This window comes from Schistocerca serialis, chromosome 5 (genome assembly GCF_023864345.2).
Source record: "Schistocerca serialis cubense isolate TAMUIC-IGC-003099 chromosome 5, iqSchSeri2.2, whole genome shotgun sequence".
In the NCBI taxonomy this organism is placed as follows: Eukaryota; Metazoa; Arthropoda; class Insecta; order Orthoptera; family Acrididae; genus Schistocerca; species Schistocerca serialis.
The window spans coordinates 318,477,839-318,498,480 of NC_064642.1; the positions used below are offsets into that span (position 1 = coordinate 318,477,839).

Consider the following 20,642-nt stretch of genomic DNA (forward strand, 5'->3'; position numbering starts at 1 on the left):
AAGAGGTCACCTAATTTATATTCCTCATAAAATGGAATTTATAATTTGTAAGGATATAAAATACACAATGGACTAACACTGAATAACGTACGGTTTTAATTACGTGCAAAACAAACAGGAAACGAAAAGAAATCTTCTGCTCTCAGTTTCTCTCTCACACATTCGTTGTGTTTCTTTCTCTATAAATACTACCGACACCACATACAACAGTGTTTAAACCACGTGGATCGTAAGAATACTCGAAAATAAAGAAATGTTGTTTAGCATACTAGACCCGTAAACTGGCCTACAGTGTTTAAACCACGTGGATCGTTAGAATACTCGAAAATAAAGAAATGTTGTTTAGCATACTAGACCCGTAAACTGGCCTGAAATGGATACTACATCGTGACGTTTGACATCTTTTTTTCTGTAACGGAAGCTAGTGACACAAAAGCAATTGCTTTCCAACGAACATACAAAAGTTCTTCGAAATCAATTTGTCGCAGAGGTGGGCCTCTCGTTGTACACCTACATCGACATCTACATGTAGATATCTACCCTGCAAATCGCACTTAAGTGCCTGCCAGAGCATTCACCGAACTACCTTCAAACTAATTCTCTGTTATTCCGTTCTCGAACGACACGAGGAAGAAAAGAACACCTATATCTTTCCGTGCAAGCCCTGATTTCCCATTTTATTATGATAATTTCTCTCTATGTAGGTTGACGTAACCAGACTTTCTCGGATTCTGAGGAGAAAGTTAGTGACAAATTTCGTGAGAAGCTCTCGCTGTAAAGGAAAACGCCTTTGTTTTAATGATATCCACCTCAAATCCCTTTTCTGTCCGTGACACTCTCTCCCCTATTTCTCGATAATACAAAACGTGCTGCCCTTCTTTCAACTTCCTCTATGTACTCCGCCAATCCTGTTTCGTAAGGATCCCACACAGGGCAGCAGTACTCCAAAAGAGGGCGGACAAGCGTGGTGCAGGCAGTGTCTTTAGCAGATCTGTTGCATCTTCTCAGCCAGTAAGTCGCAGTCTTTAGTTCTTCTTCCCCACAATATCTTCTCTGTGTTATTTCCCATTTAAGTTGTTCGTAACTGTAATTCGTAGGTATTTACCTGAATTTACTGCCTTTACAGATTCGATTGATTTATTATGCAACCGAAGTTTAGGGAATTCCTTTTAGCACTCATGTGGATGACCTCATACTTTTCTTTATTAGGGTAAATTGTTAATTTTATCGCCATACAGATATCTTACTTAAATCGGTTTGCAATTTGTTTTGATCCTCTAATGACTTTACCACAAACGACAGCATCATCTGCAAACAACGTAAGACGGCTGTTGAGATTGTCTCCTAAATCGCCTATATATATAAGGAACAGCACAGGGCCTATAACACTGCCTTGGGAGAACGCCAGAAATCACTTCCGTTTTACTCAGTGACGTCCTGCCAGTTACTACGAACTGTGCCCTCTCTGACAGAAAACAAATAATTCAGTCGCATAATTGATACGATATTCAATAAGCACGCAATTTGGTTACAAGCCGGTTGTGAGGTACGGTGTCAATAGTTTTCTGGAAATTTAGAAATACGATATCAATTTGAAACACCTTGTCGATAGCAGTCAGCACTTCGTGTGAGTAAAGATTCAGCTGTGTTTCAAAAGAACGATGTTTTTTAAACCCGTGTCGACTGTGTGTCAAAAGACCATTCTCTTCGAGATAATTCATAATGTTCGAACACAATATACGTTCCAAAATCTTGTTGCATATCGACGTTAATGATACGGGCTTGTAATTTAGTGGATTACTCCTAATCCCTTCCTTGAATAATGGTGTGACCCGTACAACTTTCAAGTCTTTGTGAACGGATCTACCGTCGAGTGAGATGTTGTATATGACAGTTAAGTAAGGAGCTATTGCATCAGCATATTGTGAAAGGAACCTTATTCGTATACAGTCTGGACCGGAAGACTTGCTTTTACGAAATGGTTTAAGTCGCTTTACTACTCCGAGAACATCTAGTTCTAAATTGCTGATGTTGCCGACTGTTCCTCATTCGAGTTCTGGAATATCTACTTCGTCTTCGGCCATTTGTCTAAATGCATTGTACACGTTTATCTGTGTCACAGTGAGTGGTTATTGAAAATGTAGATGTATAAGATTAGCGTAAAGTGTTTCCCTGACTACAAAAAATTATTTCTAGGGAACAATGATAGGCACAGCTAAGCGTTTTGTAACTCATAAAGTTTTGTATTTGTGCGATGATGATCTCTTTCCTTCTAAGTGGTAAATTATCTCAGAAAAGCATTCCATAAGATATTATTAAGTGGAAATACGCAAAATACGTCGGGAGGCTGATTCGTTTGTTTCCAAGACTAGAAGAGCAATAGTTTCTGAACGTAATTATTTGAGAAGAGCAATAAATCCAGAACGATATTTTCACTCTGCAGCGGAGTGTGCGCTGATATGAAACTTCCTGGCAGATTAAAAGTGTGTGCCCGACCGAGACTCGAACTCGGGACCTTTGCCTTTCGCAGGCAAGTGCTCTACCAACTGAGCTACCGAAGCACGACTCACGCCCGGTACTCACAGCTTTACTTCTGCCAGTACCTCGTCTCCTACCTTCCAAACTTTACAGAAGCTCTCCTGCGAACCTTGCAGAACTACCACTCCTGAAAGAAAGGATATTGTGGAGACATGGCTTAGCCACAGCCTGTGGGATGTTTCCAGAAAGAGGTTTTCACTCTGCAGCGGAGTGTGCTCTGATATGAAACTTCCTGGCAGATTAAAATTGTGTGCCCGACCGAGACTCGAACTCGGGACCTTTGCCATTCTTTTTTTTTATTAAAATTTTCACTCGATTTTTTTATTTTTTTTCTTTTTATTTTTTTATTTTTTTAAGAAGGTGGGGGAGGGCGCGGAAGGCAGAGCGATCAGGGGTCGTAACCCGAGGCCTGGTCGCAGTGTCCCCCTCGTCCGTCAACGAATCAGGGATTGGAAGGGGAAATCTTTTGTGGGAATTATTGTTTATTTATTTATTTTTATTTACTGTTTTAATACATTCTTAATGTGGTTTTACTTTATACCACAACAAAAATAAATGTATCTAGCACCGCATCGTGCTCTGAGAAAAAGAAAACAATATCTCGGCACGTTCCTACACCGAGGTAATGTATATGGGGAAAACGAAAAAAAAGTGCTTCATACAGGATACAGAAGGGTGTGTCGCTACTCTCCTTACGCTTCATCATCCAGGTACGTCTTCACGTATATCATGTTGTTCCACCGAGAATCGAACTTAGTCATGTCAGCTCACTCAATGGGTATCTTCTCCTACCTGTTGATGATCCAGCTGCGCGGAGGGTCGCGTAGGGCACTCCCTAAATAATTAGAAAAATTCTGTCTGTATTTTGGGTTCCGTACGATCTTGAAATGACGTTCTTGTAGGTAGTTCCAAAAGTCTAATACATCTTTAGGTCCATCGTGAAATAAGTAGTGTACCGCATGCGCACGGATCCACGTGACAGCGTTGGTCTTGGCGCGCGGGAAATACTGTTGATCCGGAAATAGTAGAAACCGAGGTGTAATGTGTTCCGGAGTCACTCGTAGAAAATACGATAAAATTTGTCGCACCAAGCGCCATACGTCTTCTGCCGCGCCACATGTGAGACGGTGTTCGTCCGTGTCTGGTATCCCGCAGTCTACGCAGAGAGGCGATTCCGCCATGTTTATCTTGTGGAGGCGTGATCGGGTGATCTGTTTACCATTGACTGTGATGTACCATGTGGATTGGACGGCTGTGTCCAGTGGAATCGCGTGAATCGTCTTCCACACCACCTTCCAATTAACCTGAGGGCTTTTCGTCTCCACGATGTTTGGTGGGCGCCTCTGCTGTAGGACATGATATATATCCCGCGCCGACGCCTGTTTCGTCGGTGGTACTGCGATACGGAAATAGCTGTGTTCAATGTAAAAGTTCCCGAAGTAGTAGAAGGGTGGGGGTATGTCTTGCGTCGTCAGTGGGGGCATAATGGACGGCGGAGCTAAGGACTCCAACAGCAAACCTGTCAAACTTTCCGGGTGGTGGCGCCACAGCTTGATGTGTGAGCTGACATACAGGGACACAGCTCTGTCGTGGACATGGACTAGGCCAAGACCTCCCCTTTCTGGGGGAAGGGTCAGTGACTCATAACTGACTTTGAAGAGCATGCCTGTACTGACGTAGGCTCCGAATGCCGCTAATAGACGTCGAGCCATCAGTAACGGTATTGGGAGAACACGCGCTATGTGTGGAAGGCGCGATGCGAGGTAAACATTAACGAAGTGTGTCCTTTGGAGAATGTCGAGGGTCCGCAGACGAAGGTTGAAGATCTGGACCCGAATTTGTTGTAATAAGCGGCGGTAGTTAAGAGCCGCGGTGCGCCGTATGTCGTCGTGAAACTCTATTCCGAGACATTTGATAGTGCCACGAAGCTGTAGGGGTTCGACACACGCTGGGGTCAACCCGTCTCCTATGGCCATGGCGACCGATTTGGCGACGTTGAGACAGCTGCCGGAAGCCACACCGTACGTGGTAATCCATTCTAGTGCTCTGTTGACATCATCGCGATTGCGGAACACGAGAACCAGGTCGTCTGCATATGCTGTACAGCGAAATGTGACGTCACGTAGGGTAAGACCGGTGAGGTGTTGACGGAGACCACAGAGGAGCGGTTCCAGTGCCAGAGCATATAGTAACGTCGACAAGGGGCAGCCTTGACGGACGGAGCGGAAAATCGGGAGGGACTGCGAGAGACGCCCGTTAACGAGCACTTTGGAAGTCGCTCCTCGGAGTAGGCGCATCACGACGGCTGTGAATTGCTGTGGGTACTGCGTGTGCTGGAGAATGGACGTTAGGTATGCGTGATCCACTCGATCAAACGCTTGGCTAAAATCTAGTGATGCCAGCGCTCCCGGGACGCGGCGTGCCCTGGCTAGGGCTATTACGTCACGGTATCGACACAGTGCTGTGTGGATGTTGTTGATACCCCCTAGGGAAGTCTGATCTGGCGAGATGACGTAAGGTTGGTCGGTCGTAGACGGTTAGCTAATAGTCTGGTGAATATCTTCATGTCGCAGTTGACGAGTGTTAGCGGGCGGTAATCTTGTATTCGAGCCCCACCTTTAGGCTTGTGAACCGGTATAATTATTCCTTCTACGAAGGTCGCAGGGAGCGGCACCGCGGGGGGACATAAGCTCCCGACAGATGTCTGTTAACTTGGGAGCCAGTAAATACTGAAAAGTTCTACAAAACTCCACAGGGAGCCCGTCGGGGCCAGGAGACTTATTCGCCGCTCCTTTACCGATGGCGTCGATAACTTCGTCTTCCGTAATGTCGTTCAATAATTCAGTTTGTAAATCCTGTGGGACAATGCCGTAAACCAGTTGTGAGACTGCTGTCACCGTCATCGGGTCGGAACATTGAGCAGAATAAAGTCGTGCGTAATGGTCGAAGAAGGCTGCAGCAATATCGCGTTGTGTGGTGTGATGAAGGCCGTCCTCAGTGGTGATGGCATGTATCAGCGCCCGTCTTCGCAGTGTACGTTCTCGGATGACGTGGTACATGGTGGGTCGTTCCGTTGCGAGTCTGCCTTGTGTCCGCGCTCGGACGATCGTCCCTTCGAGGTGTCGGCGCATATGGGCTACGATCTGTGCTTTCGCACGCTGAACTGTCAGCTGTCGGTCCGGTGTGGGTGGCAAGGAGGCGCATTCGCGAAGGACGGTGAAATAAAAATCAAGGGTCTGCCGCCTCCAAGCAGCAGTCTCACGACCATACGTAATAAAGGTTCGCCGTAGGGCCGGCTTGGTGCAGGTTAACCACCAACTAATCGACGTAGGATACGTTGGGAGGCGGCGGACGCACAAACTCCACGTGTCTTCGATGGCGCGTCGACAATCCGGAGAAGCGAGATGAGCAAGGTTTAATTTCCAGGGATGTCGGCTGCCCCACACCCGTTGGCGACGAAGGGTGACGGCACATATATAGGCCTCGTGATCAGAGAAGGCTACTGGCCACACCTCCGCGTCACTCACCGTTGCCGCGAGAGAACGGGAGACGTAAATCCTATCGATGCGACTAGACGAGTGACTCGTGAAATGGGTGTATCCCGATCTATTTCCTCGGACATGTTCCCATGTATCTACTAGCTGGAGATCGCCGATGAGTGTCCCAAGTTCGGGGCACGGTGAATGGCGTGGCAGCTGATCTTTAGGTGCTTGGGTGCAATTGAAATCGCCCCCTAATATCAAGTCATCGTGCCTGCCCTGAAAAAGCGGTGCTATTCCTTCTGCGAAGAAGAGCGATCGGTCACGACGGCGATTCGTTCCGGAAGGGGCGTACACATTGATAAACCGGACGCCTTGCACCGTTACGGCCATTCCTCTAGCGTCGGGGAGATATCGGACTTCGTCCGCCTCGAGGCCCTCTCTGAGGAGAATGGCGACTCCACTGTTAGTTGGCGAGGCGTGGGACACATGAGCCGTATAACCATACATACCCGGGAAATCTTCGACGAAGACTTCTTGGAGAAAGACAATGTCAACGTCTGCTGCATTGAGCATGTCTTGGAGCAGCGACAACTTCGTACGTGTCCGAATGGTGTTAATGTTGATGGTCGTTAAGCGATAGGTTTGTAGATCGTCTCCTGCGGTGGGGGCTGCCGTCAGTGTCGCCGTAAAAGGTGGGGCCTGTGATCTGCTGGCCGCGTCCGCGCCGTCATCTGTTGCTACTCGGGAGGGGCCGAGGTGTGGGAGGAGAGACCCCTCTCCTCATCCACCACAGCGGTCGTAGAATCGTCTTCAATGTCATCCGCCCAAGGTCCGCAAGTTAACGGTGGCTGCGGCAGAACACTTGTGGGCTGAGTGACTAAGGGTGAATCCGCAGTTGTTCCCGGTTGTGTACCAACGGCGGGCGCTGTGCTGGCCATCCGTTTGTCCGAGGGAGCGGAAACGGAATTGTCAAAATCAGACAAAGTGACAGGTGAGGGCGATCTCGTGTCATCCATTCTCCTCGTCGTTTCGTCGGCCGTCCGGTCGTCAACTGGAGAAGACGTCCGCTGGAGGCATTCGTCTGAGGGTGTGCGACGTCGCTTTTTATGTTTTCTCGGTGACCTTTGTTTGCGGACGTGGGTTTCTGAGTCCGAAAGAGTTTGTGGTTCCCGTATAGCATCCCCCTCAGGGAGAAAGGCAGAGGTCGGTACAACCCTAGCGTCGAGTACCATTCTCTCGTCCGAATCTTCTTGTGGAGTCGATGGGCGGCGTTCTTCAACCCCTGCAGACACCGTAATGGTGTTGGTCAATCCAGGACCGGCGACAGGTGCGCATTCCAACGCTTCCTGTCTTCCGGGGGGGTTGTCGTCTGTCATGACGGTCGATCGTGTCACCTCTGCGTAATTGAGGGGGAGGGCCGTGAGCGTAGGAGGTGGTGTCGTGTCATGCAATGGAAGTTGTGTAATCCGACGTTGAATACACGCCGAGCGGACATGACCCTCCTGGCCGCAACCAGAACAAGTACGAGGTTGGCCGTCGTACATTATTATTGCTCGACAGCCACCTATGACTAAGTAGGACGGCACATGTTTCTTTAATTCAATTTTCACTTGTCGGACGCCGTTGAGGACTTGGTACGTCTCGAAGGTGTTCCATTTTTCGGCCACGTGGCTAATTACCGTCCCATAAGGGCGGAAAGCTGAGGTAACGACGTCCGGTGGTACTTCGAAAGGGAGTTCGAAGACTCTTAGTGTGCGTAATCCTAGTCCAGCATGGTCAACAGTAACCTCTCCGATGTGACCATCGGAGTGTTTGAACTTGAGAGTGTTCGCGCATCTGTTCACAACTGCGTGACATAACTCGTCATCGACCATCTTGACGTAAACGACGCTGCTTGTGATGGATAGGTGGATACCGATGATGTGCTGTGTTGGTATTTGAACTTCGTCACGGATAAATCGTTCGACTTCAAAGGCTCGTGGTCGTGCGTAGTCGGGCTGGAACCGTCACTTCCCAGCAAATTAGGGACACTGTTGCTCCTGGGGTATCGGCGAGGACCATTCGCAACCGTCTCCATGAAGCTGGGCTACGGTCCCGCACACCGTTAGGCCGTCTTCCGCTCACGCCCCAACATCGTGCAGCCCGCCTCCAGTGGTGTCGCGACAGGCGTGAATGGAGGGACGAATGGAGACGTGTCGTCTTCAGCGATGAGAGTCGCTTCTGCCTTGGTGCCAATGATGGTCGTATGCGTGTTTGGCGCCGTGCAGGTGAGCGCCACAATCAGGACTGCATACGACCGAGGCACACAGGGCCAACACCCGGCATCATGGTGTGGGGAGCGATCTCCTACACTGGCCGTACACCACTGGTGATCGTCGTGGGGACACTGAATAGTGCACGGTACATCCAAACCGTCATCGAACCCATCGTTCTACCATTCCTAGACCGGCAAGGGAACTTGCTGTTCCAACAGGACAATGCACGTCCGCATGTATCCCGTGCCACCCAACGTGCTCTAGAAGGTGTAAGTCAACTACCCTGGCCAGCAAGATCTCCGGATCTGTCCCCCATTGAGCATGTTTGGGACTGGATGAAGCGTCGTCTCACGCGGTCTGCACGTCCAGCACGAACGCTGGTCCAACTGAGGCGCCAGGTGGAAATGGCATGGCAAGCCGTTCCACAGGACTACATCCAGCATCTCTAGGATCGTCTCCATGGGAGAATAGCAGCCTGCATTGCTGCGAAAGGTGGATATACATTGTACTAGTGCCGACATTGTGCATGCTCTGTTGCGTGTGTCTATGTGCCTGTGGTTCTGTCAGTGTGACCATGTGATGTATCTGACCCCAGGAATGTGTCAATAAAGTTTCCCCTTCCTGGGGACAATGAATTAACGGTGTTCTTATTTCAATTTCCAGGAGTATATATATATATATATATATATATATATATATATATATATATATATATATATATATAGGGCGAGTCAAAAGTCCTTGGACACCTTCATAAGTTGGAAGATTGAAGGGAAAATTGAAATGTGATGATGTTAACATAGGTTTTATGTGGGGCAGCAACTTTTGGAGTGAATGTCATTCATGGCCGCCATCTTGAAATTCGCCATTTTGGATTGAAGTCTTTTTTTTTAATGGGAAGCGGGGCGTATGACACATCAAATAACACTATTTGAGCTCTGGAATTTAGTGCTGTAATTTGTTTTTGTCTATCTTGTACAGTTTAGAGGTTATTAATGTTGAAAGTTGGGAAATCACCTTCATACCGAATGCTTCAACACATGTTCTACGTGTTGTCCATCCCGTGCAATGCACAACTGCAGTCGACGTAACCACATTAATAACTCCTAAACTGTACAAGATAGACAAAAACAAATTACACCACTCAATTCCAGAGCTCAAGCGAGTGTTACTTGGTGTGTCATGTTTTAAGGTCACCAGCAGGGAATGAAATTCGCACCAGTCGATGGCATGAGCACAGAAAGGTGTGACGTGTGTTGCAGCGAGATCCCGTCCCGCGGCCCACTGGTGCTGAAGATCTCGACGGACGCGTGCCGCGGCACCGACACGCAGGTGGACTACCTGGAGCACGTGCAGGCCGTCATCACGCTCAACGCGTCGCGACGCGGGGACCTCGAGCTCTTCCTCACCTCGCCCATGGGAACCAGGTGAGTGCCTCTGCACGTCCCACTGAAAAAAAAGACACACACACACACACAACACACCTACTCCCTGCTTCTAAAGCGGTGATATGTTGTAACATATCATTTCCTCATAGCATCTTGTGCTAATCCTGTCTGTACTGCGTGGGTAGGGGATTTTCTTCACCCTAGTGTTGACTGGCTCGTCTGCCTTTGATACTGCTAAATGTATAGTAGTCACGGTATAGGAGGCAATCTCGAGGTCGGATGATATCCCTATGACGGCCGGTGTCTTTCAATACTCGCTGCAAGGAAACTTCTAAAGACCCTAACAGGAGGCAGCGCCTTTACAGAAGCTCTACAAGTGATAGCAGGAAATGGTCAATAAAAATGTGTACATTCGGCTCCTGATTCTGACTGTTTCTAAGACTTAAGTGTTAAATAGTTTCATGCAGCAGTCTACAGCTCGCGAAATAGAGGAGTCCAGATCTGCATCCACGTACATAATCCGCAAGCCACAATATTTTGCATGGTGGACGATGCTATGTACTGTACCACTAATACTCGTTTCCTTTCTTGTTAGGCTCGCAAATGGAGCTAGGGAAAACACAATTGCCTACATTTCTCCATACGAGCCCAACTTTCTCCTATCGTGCCTTGACGCGAAAAGCAGTTGGCGTCAGTAGTGACATTCTGCAGCCAGCTGCAAATGCGGGGCGGGGAGTGGGAGGGGGGGAGCGAGGGGGGAGGGGGGGGGGGAAGGCCGAGGTGTTCTGTAGACAGGACAAGGTGATCATTCCTGATCAAGCGAGTTATTTCTGGCAGTGCCGAAAATTAAGAGATCCCGAAAGTACAGTCGTCTCGTGTGGTAACGTGGGTTTGAATTTGAACTGTGCCCGTTTCCTAGGCGACTGTTGCTGTTTATCGAGTTTACAGACGCTCAATAGGCAGCGACTGTTGAGCCAAATAGCTGAATGGATGGTGGAATTTAGTGAAAGATAAGGATTTGGGAAGATTTTCGTTAAATCAAAAGAATTCAATGTGCTTCCGTAGAAATCTCAGTGTGGTGTTTGTGGTGTTTGGGTGGGATTTTTTCCCTGATGACTTTAAAATTCCTGTTTTATTATCATGGAGATTTTATGGGTAAGTGGCTAGGAGGCAGTCGGAGGTGATGTACTGATAATTTGGCGGTGGACGCAATTCTGTCCGTTGGTCGGATCTCGCAATTTTTCTTGAAATTACGCGGCTACAGGGAGTTCCATTATTGACTACGGAGTTCTGAGAGGTTTAACCCGGTTTCGCGATCCTTATTTAGACTAACTGAATAGTGTATCAATCCAGAGAATTAATCAAGGTCTACCAATAAACAATAGGGAAAGCCGGTCACAGTGGCTAGGCTAAGGCATCCCTGCCTTTTAAGCTGACTAACAACAGTAGGAAATGCACAGAAATGAGAGATTATAATCTGCAACCGTTGAAGTATAATATAGGATAGTTTAGTCACCTTATGATCAAATTAAATACTTTAAACAATTCAGTTTTGACAAAGTGGAAAAGTGATCACTTTGCCCCACATGAGCGGGCAAGGTGGCCACTTAGTTTTATACCAAAAAAATAAGGGACAAAAAAATATTTCAACAAAGAACTAAACATGATTTACTGCAAAACATGATTGAATTTCAATTATTTACACTATTCAAAAATAAAAGTCAAACTGTGTTGCTCAGCTCCTGTACAGAGCTCGTGGGCCCACAACTGGCACTAAATCCACTGCTCTTCTGACCTTGCATTTCAAAATGTTTCTTCGCAGTACATGCACGTTTTGTCTGCATTGCTGTCATTAGAAAGAGTTCTTCCAGCGTTGCATTTCCTGCTCTTCGCAATATTCTTTTCACTGTCCTACATCCCTACATCTGCGCAGATACTCCGCAAGCCACCGTATGGTGCGCGGCGGAGGGTACCGTATACCACTATCAGTCATTGCCTTTCCTGTTCGACTCTCAAACAGGGTGAGGGAGTAACAACTGTCTATATGCCCCCGTATGAATCCTACTTTCTCGTATCTTATCTCCTTCGTCCATTCGCGCAATGTATGTTGGTGGCAGCAGAATCGTTCGGCAGTCAGCTTCAAATGCCGGTTCTCCAAATTCTGTCAATAGTGTTTCTCGAAGAGAACGTCACCTTCCGTCCAAGGATTCCCGTATGAGTTCCCGAAGTATCTCTATACCACTTACGCTTTGTTCGAACCTAGCGGTAACAAACCTAGCCGCCGCCTCTGAAATGCTGCGATGTCTTCCTTCAATGCGACCTGATACGGATCCCAAACACTCGAGCAGTACTCAAGAACAGATCGCACCAGCGCCCTATATGTGATCTCCTTTATAGATGAACCACTGTTTCCTAAATTTCTCCCAACAAGCCGAAGTCGACCAATTGTCTTTCGTACCACAGTTCCCGCGTGGTCGCTCCATTTCATATCGCTTTGAAACGTTACGCCCAGATATTTAAATGACGTGATGTGTCAAACAGGGTACTAGTAATACTGTGTCCGAAAGTTAGTTTTGTTCTTCCTACTCATCTGCATTAACATACATTATTCTACATTTATAGCTAGCTGCCATTCATCACAATAACTAAAAATTTTGTCTAAGTCGTCTTGTATCTTCCTACAGTTACTCAAGTCCGACATCTTACCGTAAACCACGGCACCATCAACAACATCAGCAAACAACCGCAAATTGCTGCCCGCCCTGTCCGCCAAATCATTCTGCTGCTTTCCGTTCTTCCTTCTCTTTACTTTCTTTTTATTCTCTTTTCCCGCCTGTATATAAGGACTTGCCGTAAGTATCGCTGCGGAGCTCTTCTTGCAGCCACTGCGCTTACATTTTTCTCCTACGCAAAGAGGCCAAAAGTGCCGAGATGGCGACTTTACCCACATTGGCACCATTACAAAAAAATCTGTATGCCCTCCAATAGCATGACTGCATTATTAATAATTAAAATAGCATTATGTAGGCAAGGTATGACACTTTCAAAACAGTTTCATTAAAAAGACTTTAAGTCACATTCCCTCTTCGCAATAAATATAGAAATTGATCGCTAACCTTACATCAGGATAACCAAAATCCACAAAAGTTATTATAAATATGAGGAGCAGCACAGCAACCAGATTAGTCTTCACGGGGTGAATGGGCCCTCCAGTGAGAGTAAGTTAAAGAAGGAGTAGTCAGACTTTTTTCCTCAAGAGCCAATAGTATCACTGGGGGCGACACCTAGGGAAGCATATGTATTATTCTTATTATTAATTGGTAATATATAAAATAGTATGTTACGCGCCAGCAATAGACTAACTGTATTAAAAGCCTCAAAGAACTGCTCGTTAAAAGTCGGTACCATTCGGAATACTTCGTTTCGACGGCTCTTTGTTTCAGACTGCTCCCTCACTCAGCGACCGCAAAGTTGTGACAGTGCAACAGCGTGACGCAGTGTTGTGCTGTCTGTGTGACCGGATGATTAATTAATGACAGTAATTGTACTTACATGTAAATGCATTATGCAATATGAGGCATGATCACAAATGTTTACCAAATGTTTTCAATATAATTTTTCTCCTACTCATCGCATTTTATTACAACAGCCATAATATAATTTCGAATTCATTGCTACAAATACGTACCGCATTTGTCTGTAATGCGAATCCGCGAATTCGTGGTACTTCCGTGTGAAACTCTGTAACGCAGCAGTTGATCCGTACGAGGTGTTTACACGGGTAAGTTGTCAGTAACGGAAGGCAAACAGTGAAACATTCACCCTCCCACATCCTCTAACCCCACAGTCGCCGTGCTACTTACCCCTCCGCCCCTAAGGTGAGTGCCCAACTTTACTTAGCACACGCCCGAATTCACCAACATCAATTAAAATTAATCATCTCTCAAAATATTATTGTCTCTGCAAGAATGTTAATATGTTACTGAGAGGGAACTTTGGATCCGACTGCTAGTTTCTAGACACGTGTTATAAAATATGAATGAGAATAACCAGCCGCACGAATACCAGATTAGGGTGGCGTGTGGCCCGCAGTTCGACTACCGTTGAGTTTATTTCCGACGCCAAGCCAGCACCTTACAGCGCCCAGTAACCCAACAGCCACTTTGGTAGCCATGGCCACTTTGCCCGGATCTGGCCTACACCGCGTGATTCGTCAGGAGCGCGCCACATCGCTAAGGGCGCATGGACTCCGGCCGCCGCAGCGACTGTGGTTTCGTGCCACGCAACGGAAGCCCCGACAACGGAGCACAGGAAAGTCTCATTGTCGCATTTCATAAGGTAGTCTAGTCTCAGTACTTCGCGTGACCTACACCTAAACAGTTCTTGTAGACATCTGTGAAAGAGAGACACGTCATTACGTTTTTTTTTTTTTCGTCATCACCCCAAAAAAAAAAAGAAATCTTCATCACTCATCAGTTCCGTAATTTGCCAGATTACAAATTTTCCTTCCTTAAGTTTTGCTTCATTGATCCCTAAGAACCTTTCTCGCAAGACCTGGGGGATATCCAGGAGTTCCCAAAATTCGAAATATGGTTATGAGTACAATTAAATACTTTAATGTCTTCCCATAGATCCTTTTTGAAGCACAGTAGCAGGTGATGTGAGATGAGTGGTTTGGCTTTCAGTTGTTGGTGGTCATGTGTCCATTTCATTACCTGAATTTGCTGTTTTGCGAAGACTGATTTGAAAGAGAAACGTTTCTTTATAAAGTTCTGTTTTAAATTTGGCGAAACCGCTGCAGGAACGAAGCTGCCTATTGACACCTCAGAAGAAAAGGTTTTAAAAGTGCTCCATCTGATTGCGCAAGATCGGAGACAGACCGTCCAAGACCTCTGCAACAATTGGGAATACGACATCATAGTGTCGGCGTACCTTCGGACCAATTGAACATGAGAAGGATTGAAGAAACACCTGTCCCAGGACTGCCACAGAACTATCAGAGCCGGCCGAAGTGGCCGTGCGGTTAAAGGCGCTGCAGTCTGGAACCGCAAGACCGCTACGGTCGCAGGTTCGAATCCTGCCTCGGGCATGGATGTTTGTGATGTCCTTAGGCTAGTTAGGTTTAACTAGTTCTAAGTTCTAGGGGCTAATGACCTCAGCAGTTGAGTCATAGTGCTCAGAGCCATTTGAACCATTAGAACTATCAGAAACAACATCTCGTGGAAGCCTACAGCGAACTTAAAAAACTGCTACAAGTCGATGCATACTTTCTTTCACTGGTGATGTATATTGGGTTTATGGCGATGATCCTGAAACTAAACAGTAGTCATTTCGGACAAAAAAAGCCTTGGCAAGGAGCAGTAAATTCTTGTTGATCAGATTTTTTACTGGATTTTTCATGAAGAGTTCGTCTGTCCCGATCAGACGGTCAATAAAGAGTTCTAGTGAGACGCTGGAGAGATGTCATGGGGAAAAAATTTTCACAAATGCGGCATGCGAACGATTAAGTACCCCACGAAGACAATGCACCATCGCATACAGCCTACATTGTCCAGGAGCTGTTTTTTACTAAAAACGAGATGACATTTGTTCCCAACTCGCCGTACTCACCAGCGGTATCTCTGTGTGACTTCTTCCTTTCCCCCATGATGAAAATCAAATTGAAGGGGCGAAAATTTACTACAATGGAGGAAATTCAAATGGAATGGCAGACGATGCTAAACATCCCAAGAAGCAAAAACCTCCAGGATGCATTTCACAAGTGGCAAAAACATTGGCAACTCCTCTGAAGCTGATGGTGCAGAACAAAATCTAGATAAGATGTAATGATTTTAATTGATATATTTCAGGAGCTTTTGGACACCACTACGTACGTGAATCCATATACTTTGTCAATGGCTTTCAAAATGTTGTAGAAAAGACTCAGGAAAAATTTTAGGGGTCAGCAAGAAGATTGTTAACCAGGGTCCTATACCCGAGCTGTACTTCATTCCGAGCAGGCCATTCTTTTACACAATTATAGTGCCTGCAGCCCTTGCCTCCCCTCTCACACAGAAATTGGCCGTTTGTTTTAGCTCTCCGCAAATACACAATTTGTATTCCTCTTATTGGATAAATGTATGCAGCAGTTTACCGTTTTTATATATCTAAAACTGCTACACACGCTCTAAGAGAAAAAAAAAGAAAATGTCGCACCATGAAGGAGTTTGCAAATTTGTCATCAACGGAAAATGCAAAATTGTAAACTTTGTGGCTAATGGATGAATGTGTGAGGCTGCAGCGCAGTTTCACCGCTGAGTTGACAAGGATAGTAAACATGGGGCATGAGGACATCAGGGCATAAAGTCTTTGCGAATTTCATTACGTGTGCTCAGTTCGACAGCAACTATGCCTCGCGGACAGGCCTTTGAACAATATACGCAGATGTCAGCATTTGAGTGAAGACGTGTTGCAGGGCTAAGAGAAGACGGTTGGAGTGTTTGGGAACCGTCACGCCCCTATTCGACCATGTTGGCAAGAATGGGTGAACCATGGCCGAACACAGCATCAAGAAGGAAGCGGTCGACCTAAAGAAAACACAGAATCTGATCACCTGGCAATCCCCAGAAAGGCTCTCAGAGCCGGGGGTTCATCATTTTCATCGATCCGACGTAGAGGTGGTGCTTCACTGGCCACAAAGACCATTATTAGGTGGCTCAAAGGAAGGGGGCTGAGTTCACGGCGTCCTGTGCGCCGACTAACATTGACCTCGGAACACCTACAAGCCCGTATGCAGTGGTGTCGGGTATATTCGGCCTGGAATCTCATTGACTGGAGTAGATCTGTCCTCAGTGGTGAGTCCCGCCTCGAACTGAACCCGGATAACCAGCGAAGACGCGCCTGGAAATGCCCCGGACAGCAGAGGGATACCAGGCTGACTGTCGCCGCCATAAGGCCCGACAACCATGAGTGACGGTCTGCGGTGCCATTTCACTTCATAGGAGGACCCCTTTGGTTGTCCTCCGCTGTACCCTTACAGCACAGCAGTAAGTCGATAATACTCTACGCCCTGTTTTGTTGCCCTTCATGGCAAGCCGTCCTGGGCTTACATTTCAGCAAGATAATGCCCGTCTGCACACGACGAGAGTATACTGCTCGTCTTCGTGCTCGCTAAACCCTATCTTGGCCAGCGTGATCGACGGATCTCTCCCCAATCGTGAATGTATATACAGAATACTGTCGCCCGCCGAGAAAGGGTACTGCACAGACTAATTGCGATTATACTACTGGCCATTAAAATTACAACACGAGAAAGGACTGAAAATTAATAAATACACTTACTGAGTGTTCAGGGCTCGAAATTTAGTACACAGAGCTGCCACCTCTGGGAGCAAAAATGACTCTTGCCTGGCTATGTATCGAGTCGAACAGAGTCTGAATGACATTTACTGCTACGTCACTCCATCTTGTTTGCCAGAGTCCATCAATCATGGTAGCTGATGACCTGTTACGTGCTAGTCTCTCAGCAACCCGTGACTGAAAGTCTTCAATCAGTGTGGGATCTGCAGAACGTGTAGGCCTGCATCGAGATAGGTCAGGACAGCGTGGACAACTTGAGGTCTTGCGTTATCTTGTTGAACGATGACGTTAAGGAGACCTCAATAACAGCGCGGTCATCGGCCATAAACGCCAAAAGTATAATGCTTGCTGCCCAAATCACCGACTACGTGAAACGCGGGTTATCGAGTTGCCATACCATCGGTACCCCATACCATCGCGCCAGGTGCCTCGCCCTTATGATGATGATGAATGCAATCTGGCAACAGTCGTTTTGCTCGGAACCTCCACATAGAGACACATCCACCGTGATGCTGTACACAGAAACGTGACTCGTCTGAAAACACGTGGAGCTACTCCTGTGTCCAGTATAGTCGTTCGGCTCACCACTCTGTCTTCTGCAGCATCAAGCATATCACAACAATGCTCGTCTTATCATTCCCTGGTACTCCAGATGTTGTCATATCGTCCGAATGCGCACTTGTTTTGCTACAAATAAGACCATTTCCTGACTCATGGTACGTCAGTTGGATACGATTGTGTGCGGTCTAGTGAACAGTGTGCTAGTCGCATGGGGTAACTCCGATTCTGCATTCCGTGGAGTACGACTCTCCTCAACCACTAGATTCTATATCCACATGACAATAGTGAGATCCGAAACAACGCGAGCAACAAAACTGCAGAACAATAAACAGCATACTCTGTTCTACCACTGTCCGATACCGACAAGTGTTCGTGTACGTTTCGCGTTTATGCGCGAGCTGTAGTACCATCTTCTCACAAACAACCAACAACCAAATATTATTTCTGAATGAGAAACCTTCTGAGTAACCTTTTCTTATATACAGAATGTAGATGACATTATTTCTACCCACTTTGCGCGGTTGCACTAAAATGCTAATCATTTGCATATCCAAGCACGTAATAACACTTCACGCCGGTTTGACGTTTACTGCATGGTGCCTTCTTAGTATCACAGTTTTAATCGCATCGAGCAGTGTGCTAGTGAACGGAGTGACCACACGCATCGGACGTCGCCTGTGAGGCCAACCAAATTTAAGTACTGTATATTCCAGTTCGATCGCCAGGACACTGAGCCAAGACCTGCATCTAAAGTAAATAAAGAGGGATGACTGTAGTAATATGAGAGAAAGTTAAGACCTGAATTTCTCCGGAAATGTGATATTTCGTTTTCACAGTTGCAGTGGCGGCTTTATAGTGTGACAAACTACAGTCTGTAGGTTACAGATAAATATACATTTTCCAAGTCCTTGAAAGAACGTTGTTGTACTTCCCGCTTTATCCGCAGGAAGTTTGGAGTTAGTACCTGTATACGAAAGAGTTAGTGAACACATCTAATTAAGTAAGGTATATCTTGGTCCAAAAATGCTATTTAACTTATGGACAGTCTCACTTGTACTCTTTAACAGTATGATTCCGTTTCTTAAGAGTCGCCCAAAGCTCTGAGAGGGAACTTACATCGATTACATGGCTGTCACCTGTCCGGATACCGTTCCTGACGCAGACGTAATGTGGGTTGCATAAAACGAATTAGTAAGGGCAACTTAATCGCCCTGTATAAGAGGCACATATCTAAACTGGCAGTCAATCACGTCTTGACGATGTCGGTTAAGTAATCTTGGAAAGCTTAACTTCCCTCTAGAAAGTGGCACAACTAGAAAACTGAGAGAATTTTGTACGGCAGAGTTTTCGTCCAAGACAAGCCATGGTGCACTTGTACGGTAACACTTTTTCACGTATATACGATTATTTTGTTAACAAGCAGTGTGTTTTTTGTACCCCCATGAAATGCATATAATTTATCACTACACATGAGTGGAATAAAATTTAAGTAAAATGTTTTAAATTATGTAGGTAAAGAGTAGGCAGTAGTTAAAATGGGCTTTGTTTCGTTTTTCACGCCGCAAACATAGGAGAGAGTGAGAGAGACGATCTGGGATAGGCGAGTGTGTTACCGTCTGTGGGATTTAAGGACGATTCGATAGAGAGAACTTGAGCTGTCAACGAGACTGACTTCTGTGAGCGAATGAGGAAATCTATGTAGCGCCAGCGAGTTTTTTAACTCCGCGGCATATATGTAGCTATAAAAATAATAATTATTCTTTGATATTGCGATGTATTAATTTCTTATTCTCAAGAATGCTTTCGTTTTCTTGGATGGAGAAATGAAACGTGCTTTCTACCGTGAGATTATGGACAAGTTTTAAGAAGCATTGAACACTGAAGAACTTTGGAGGAAATGTAAATAATGAACGTTATACTAATTAATTGGAATGATAGAATGCAAGTAAACTTCACTTTTATTCCATTAATCTGATTGTAGACGGTTTCTTTTCTCGTGAAACTTGAATTACAGCCTTTTAAACAAAAATCAATAAAAGAGAGTTTTGCTGGTGACGTATTGTAAATCGGAACCCCACTGCGCTCATGGGTGACCGAATATAGCTTAATTTTTAGGGAAAAGTGCAGCGAGATAGCTATTCACCGAATAGGTGAACTGAAAAGCCATGACGCAACAGTAATTTTCGTTGTATAGCTTGGCATAAGATTTTTTTTGTATGACTATAACAGAGAGAGTGCATAACCCTAACTGGATGGTTTTAATTACATCTGTTCACTCACTCTTTCATATACAGGTAGTAATTTCAAACTTCCAACTGATAAAACGGGAAGTGCAAAACGTTTCTTAGAAAAACTGGAGAATATATATTTATCTGCAACCTAGAGATTATAGCTTATCACACTAAAAATCCACCACTGCAGTTGTCAAAACGAAATACCGCTTATCCAGAGAAATCCGGGTCTTAAATTTCTGTCACATTACGGCAGCAATTCCTCTTTATTTACTTTGGATACAAGTCTTGACTCAGAATCCTGGCGATCGAATTAGAATATACAGTACTTAAAATACTTCTCCTCATCGACGAACTCCGACTCGTGCAGTAACTCCGTTCACTAGTACACTGCACGCTGGCGATTAAAACTGCTACACTAAGAAGGCGCCATGCGATAGACGTCAAATTGGCATGAAGTGTTGTTACGTGCTTGGATATGTAAATATTTAGCATTTCAGCGCAATCGCGCAAAGTAGGTAGGAGCGATGTCATCTACTTTCTGTATATAAGGAAAGACTGATCAGCAGGTTTCTCATTCAGAAATAGTATTTGGTTGTTAGTTGTTTGTGAGAAGATGGTATTATAGCCATCATATAAATGAGAAAAATATACGAACACTTGTCGCTATTCGTCAGTGGTAGAACTGTAGCCCACAGAGGTTAATGTTTATCGCTCTGCAATGTTGCTGCTCGTGTTGTTTTGGATCCCACTGTTGTCATGTGAATTAGAATCGATGAGTTCAGGAGGGCCCCGTACTCAATGCAATGCATAATTTGAACTTCCCCACGCGACTAGTACCTGAGAGGA

General features: G+C 45.9%; 1 protein-coding gene across 1 annotated transcript in view; it reads left to right on the forward strand.

Annotated features, from left to right (window-relative positions):
• LOC126481920 (neuroendocrine convertase 2) overlaps nt 1–20,642 on the forward strand; it is a 1,488,910-nt gene that overhangs the window by 1,435,618 nt on the left and 32,650 nt on the right. Inside the window, exon 11 of the mRNA XM_050105880.1 lies at nt 9,538–9,702. Coding sequence (XP_049961837.1) covers nt 9,538–9,702 — 165 coding nt within the window. The remainder of the gene's footprint in view (nt 1–9,537; nt 9,703–20,642) is intronic.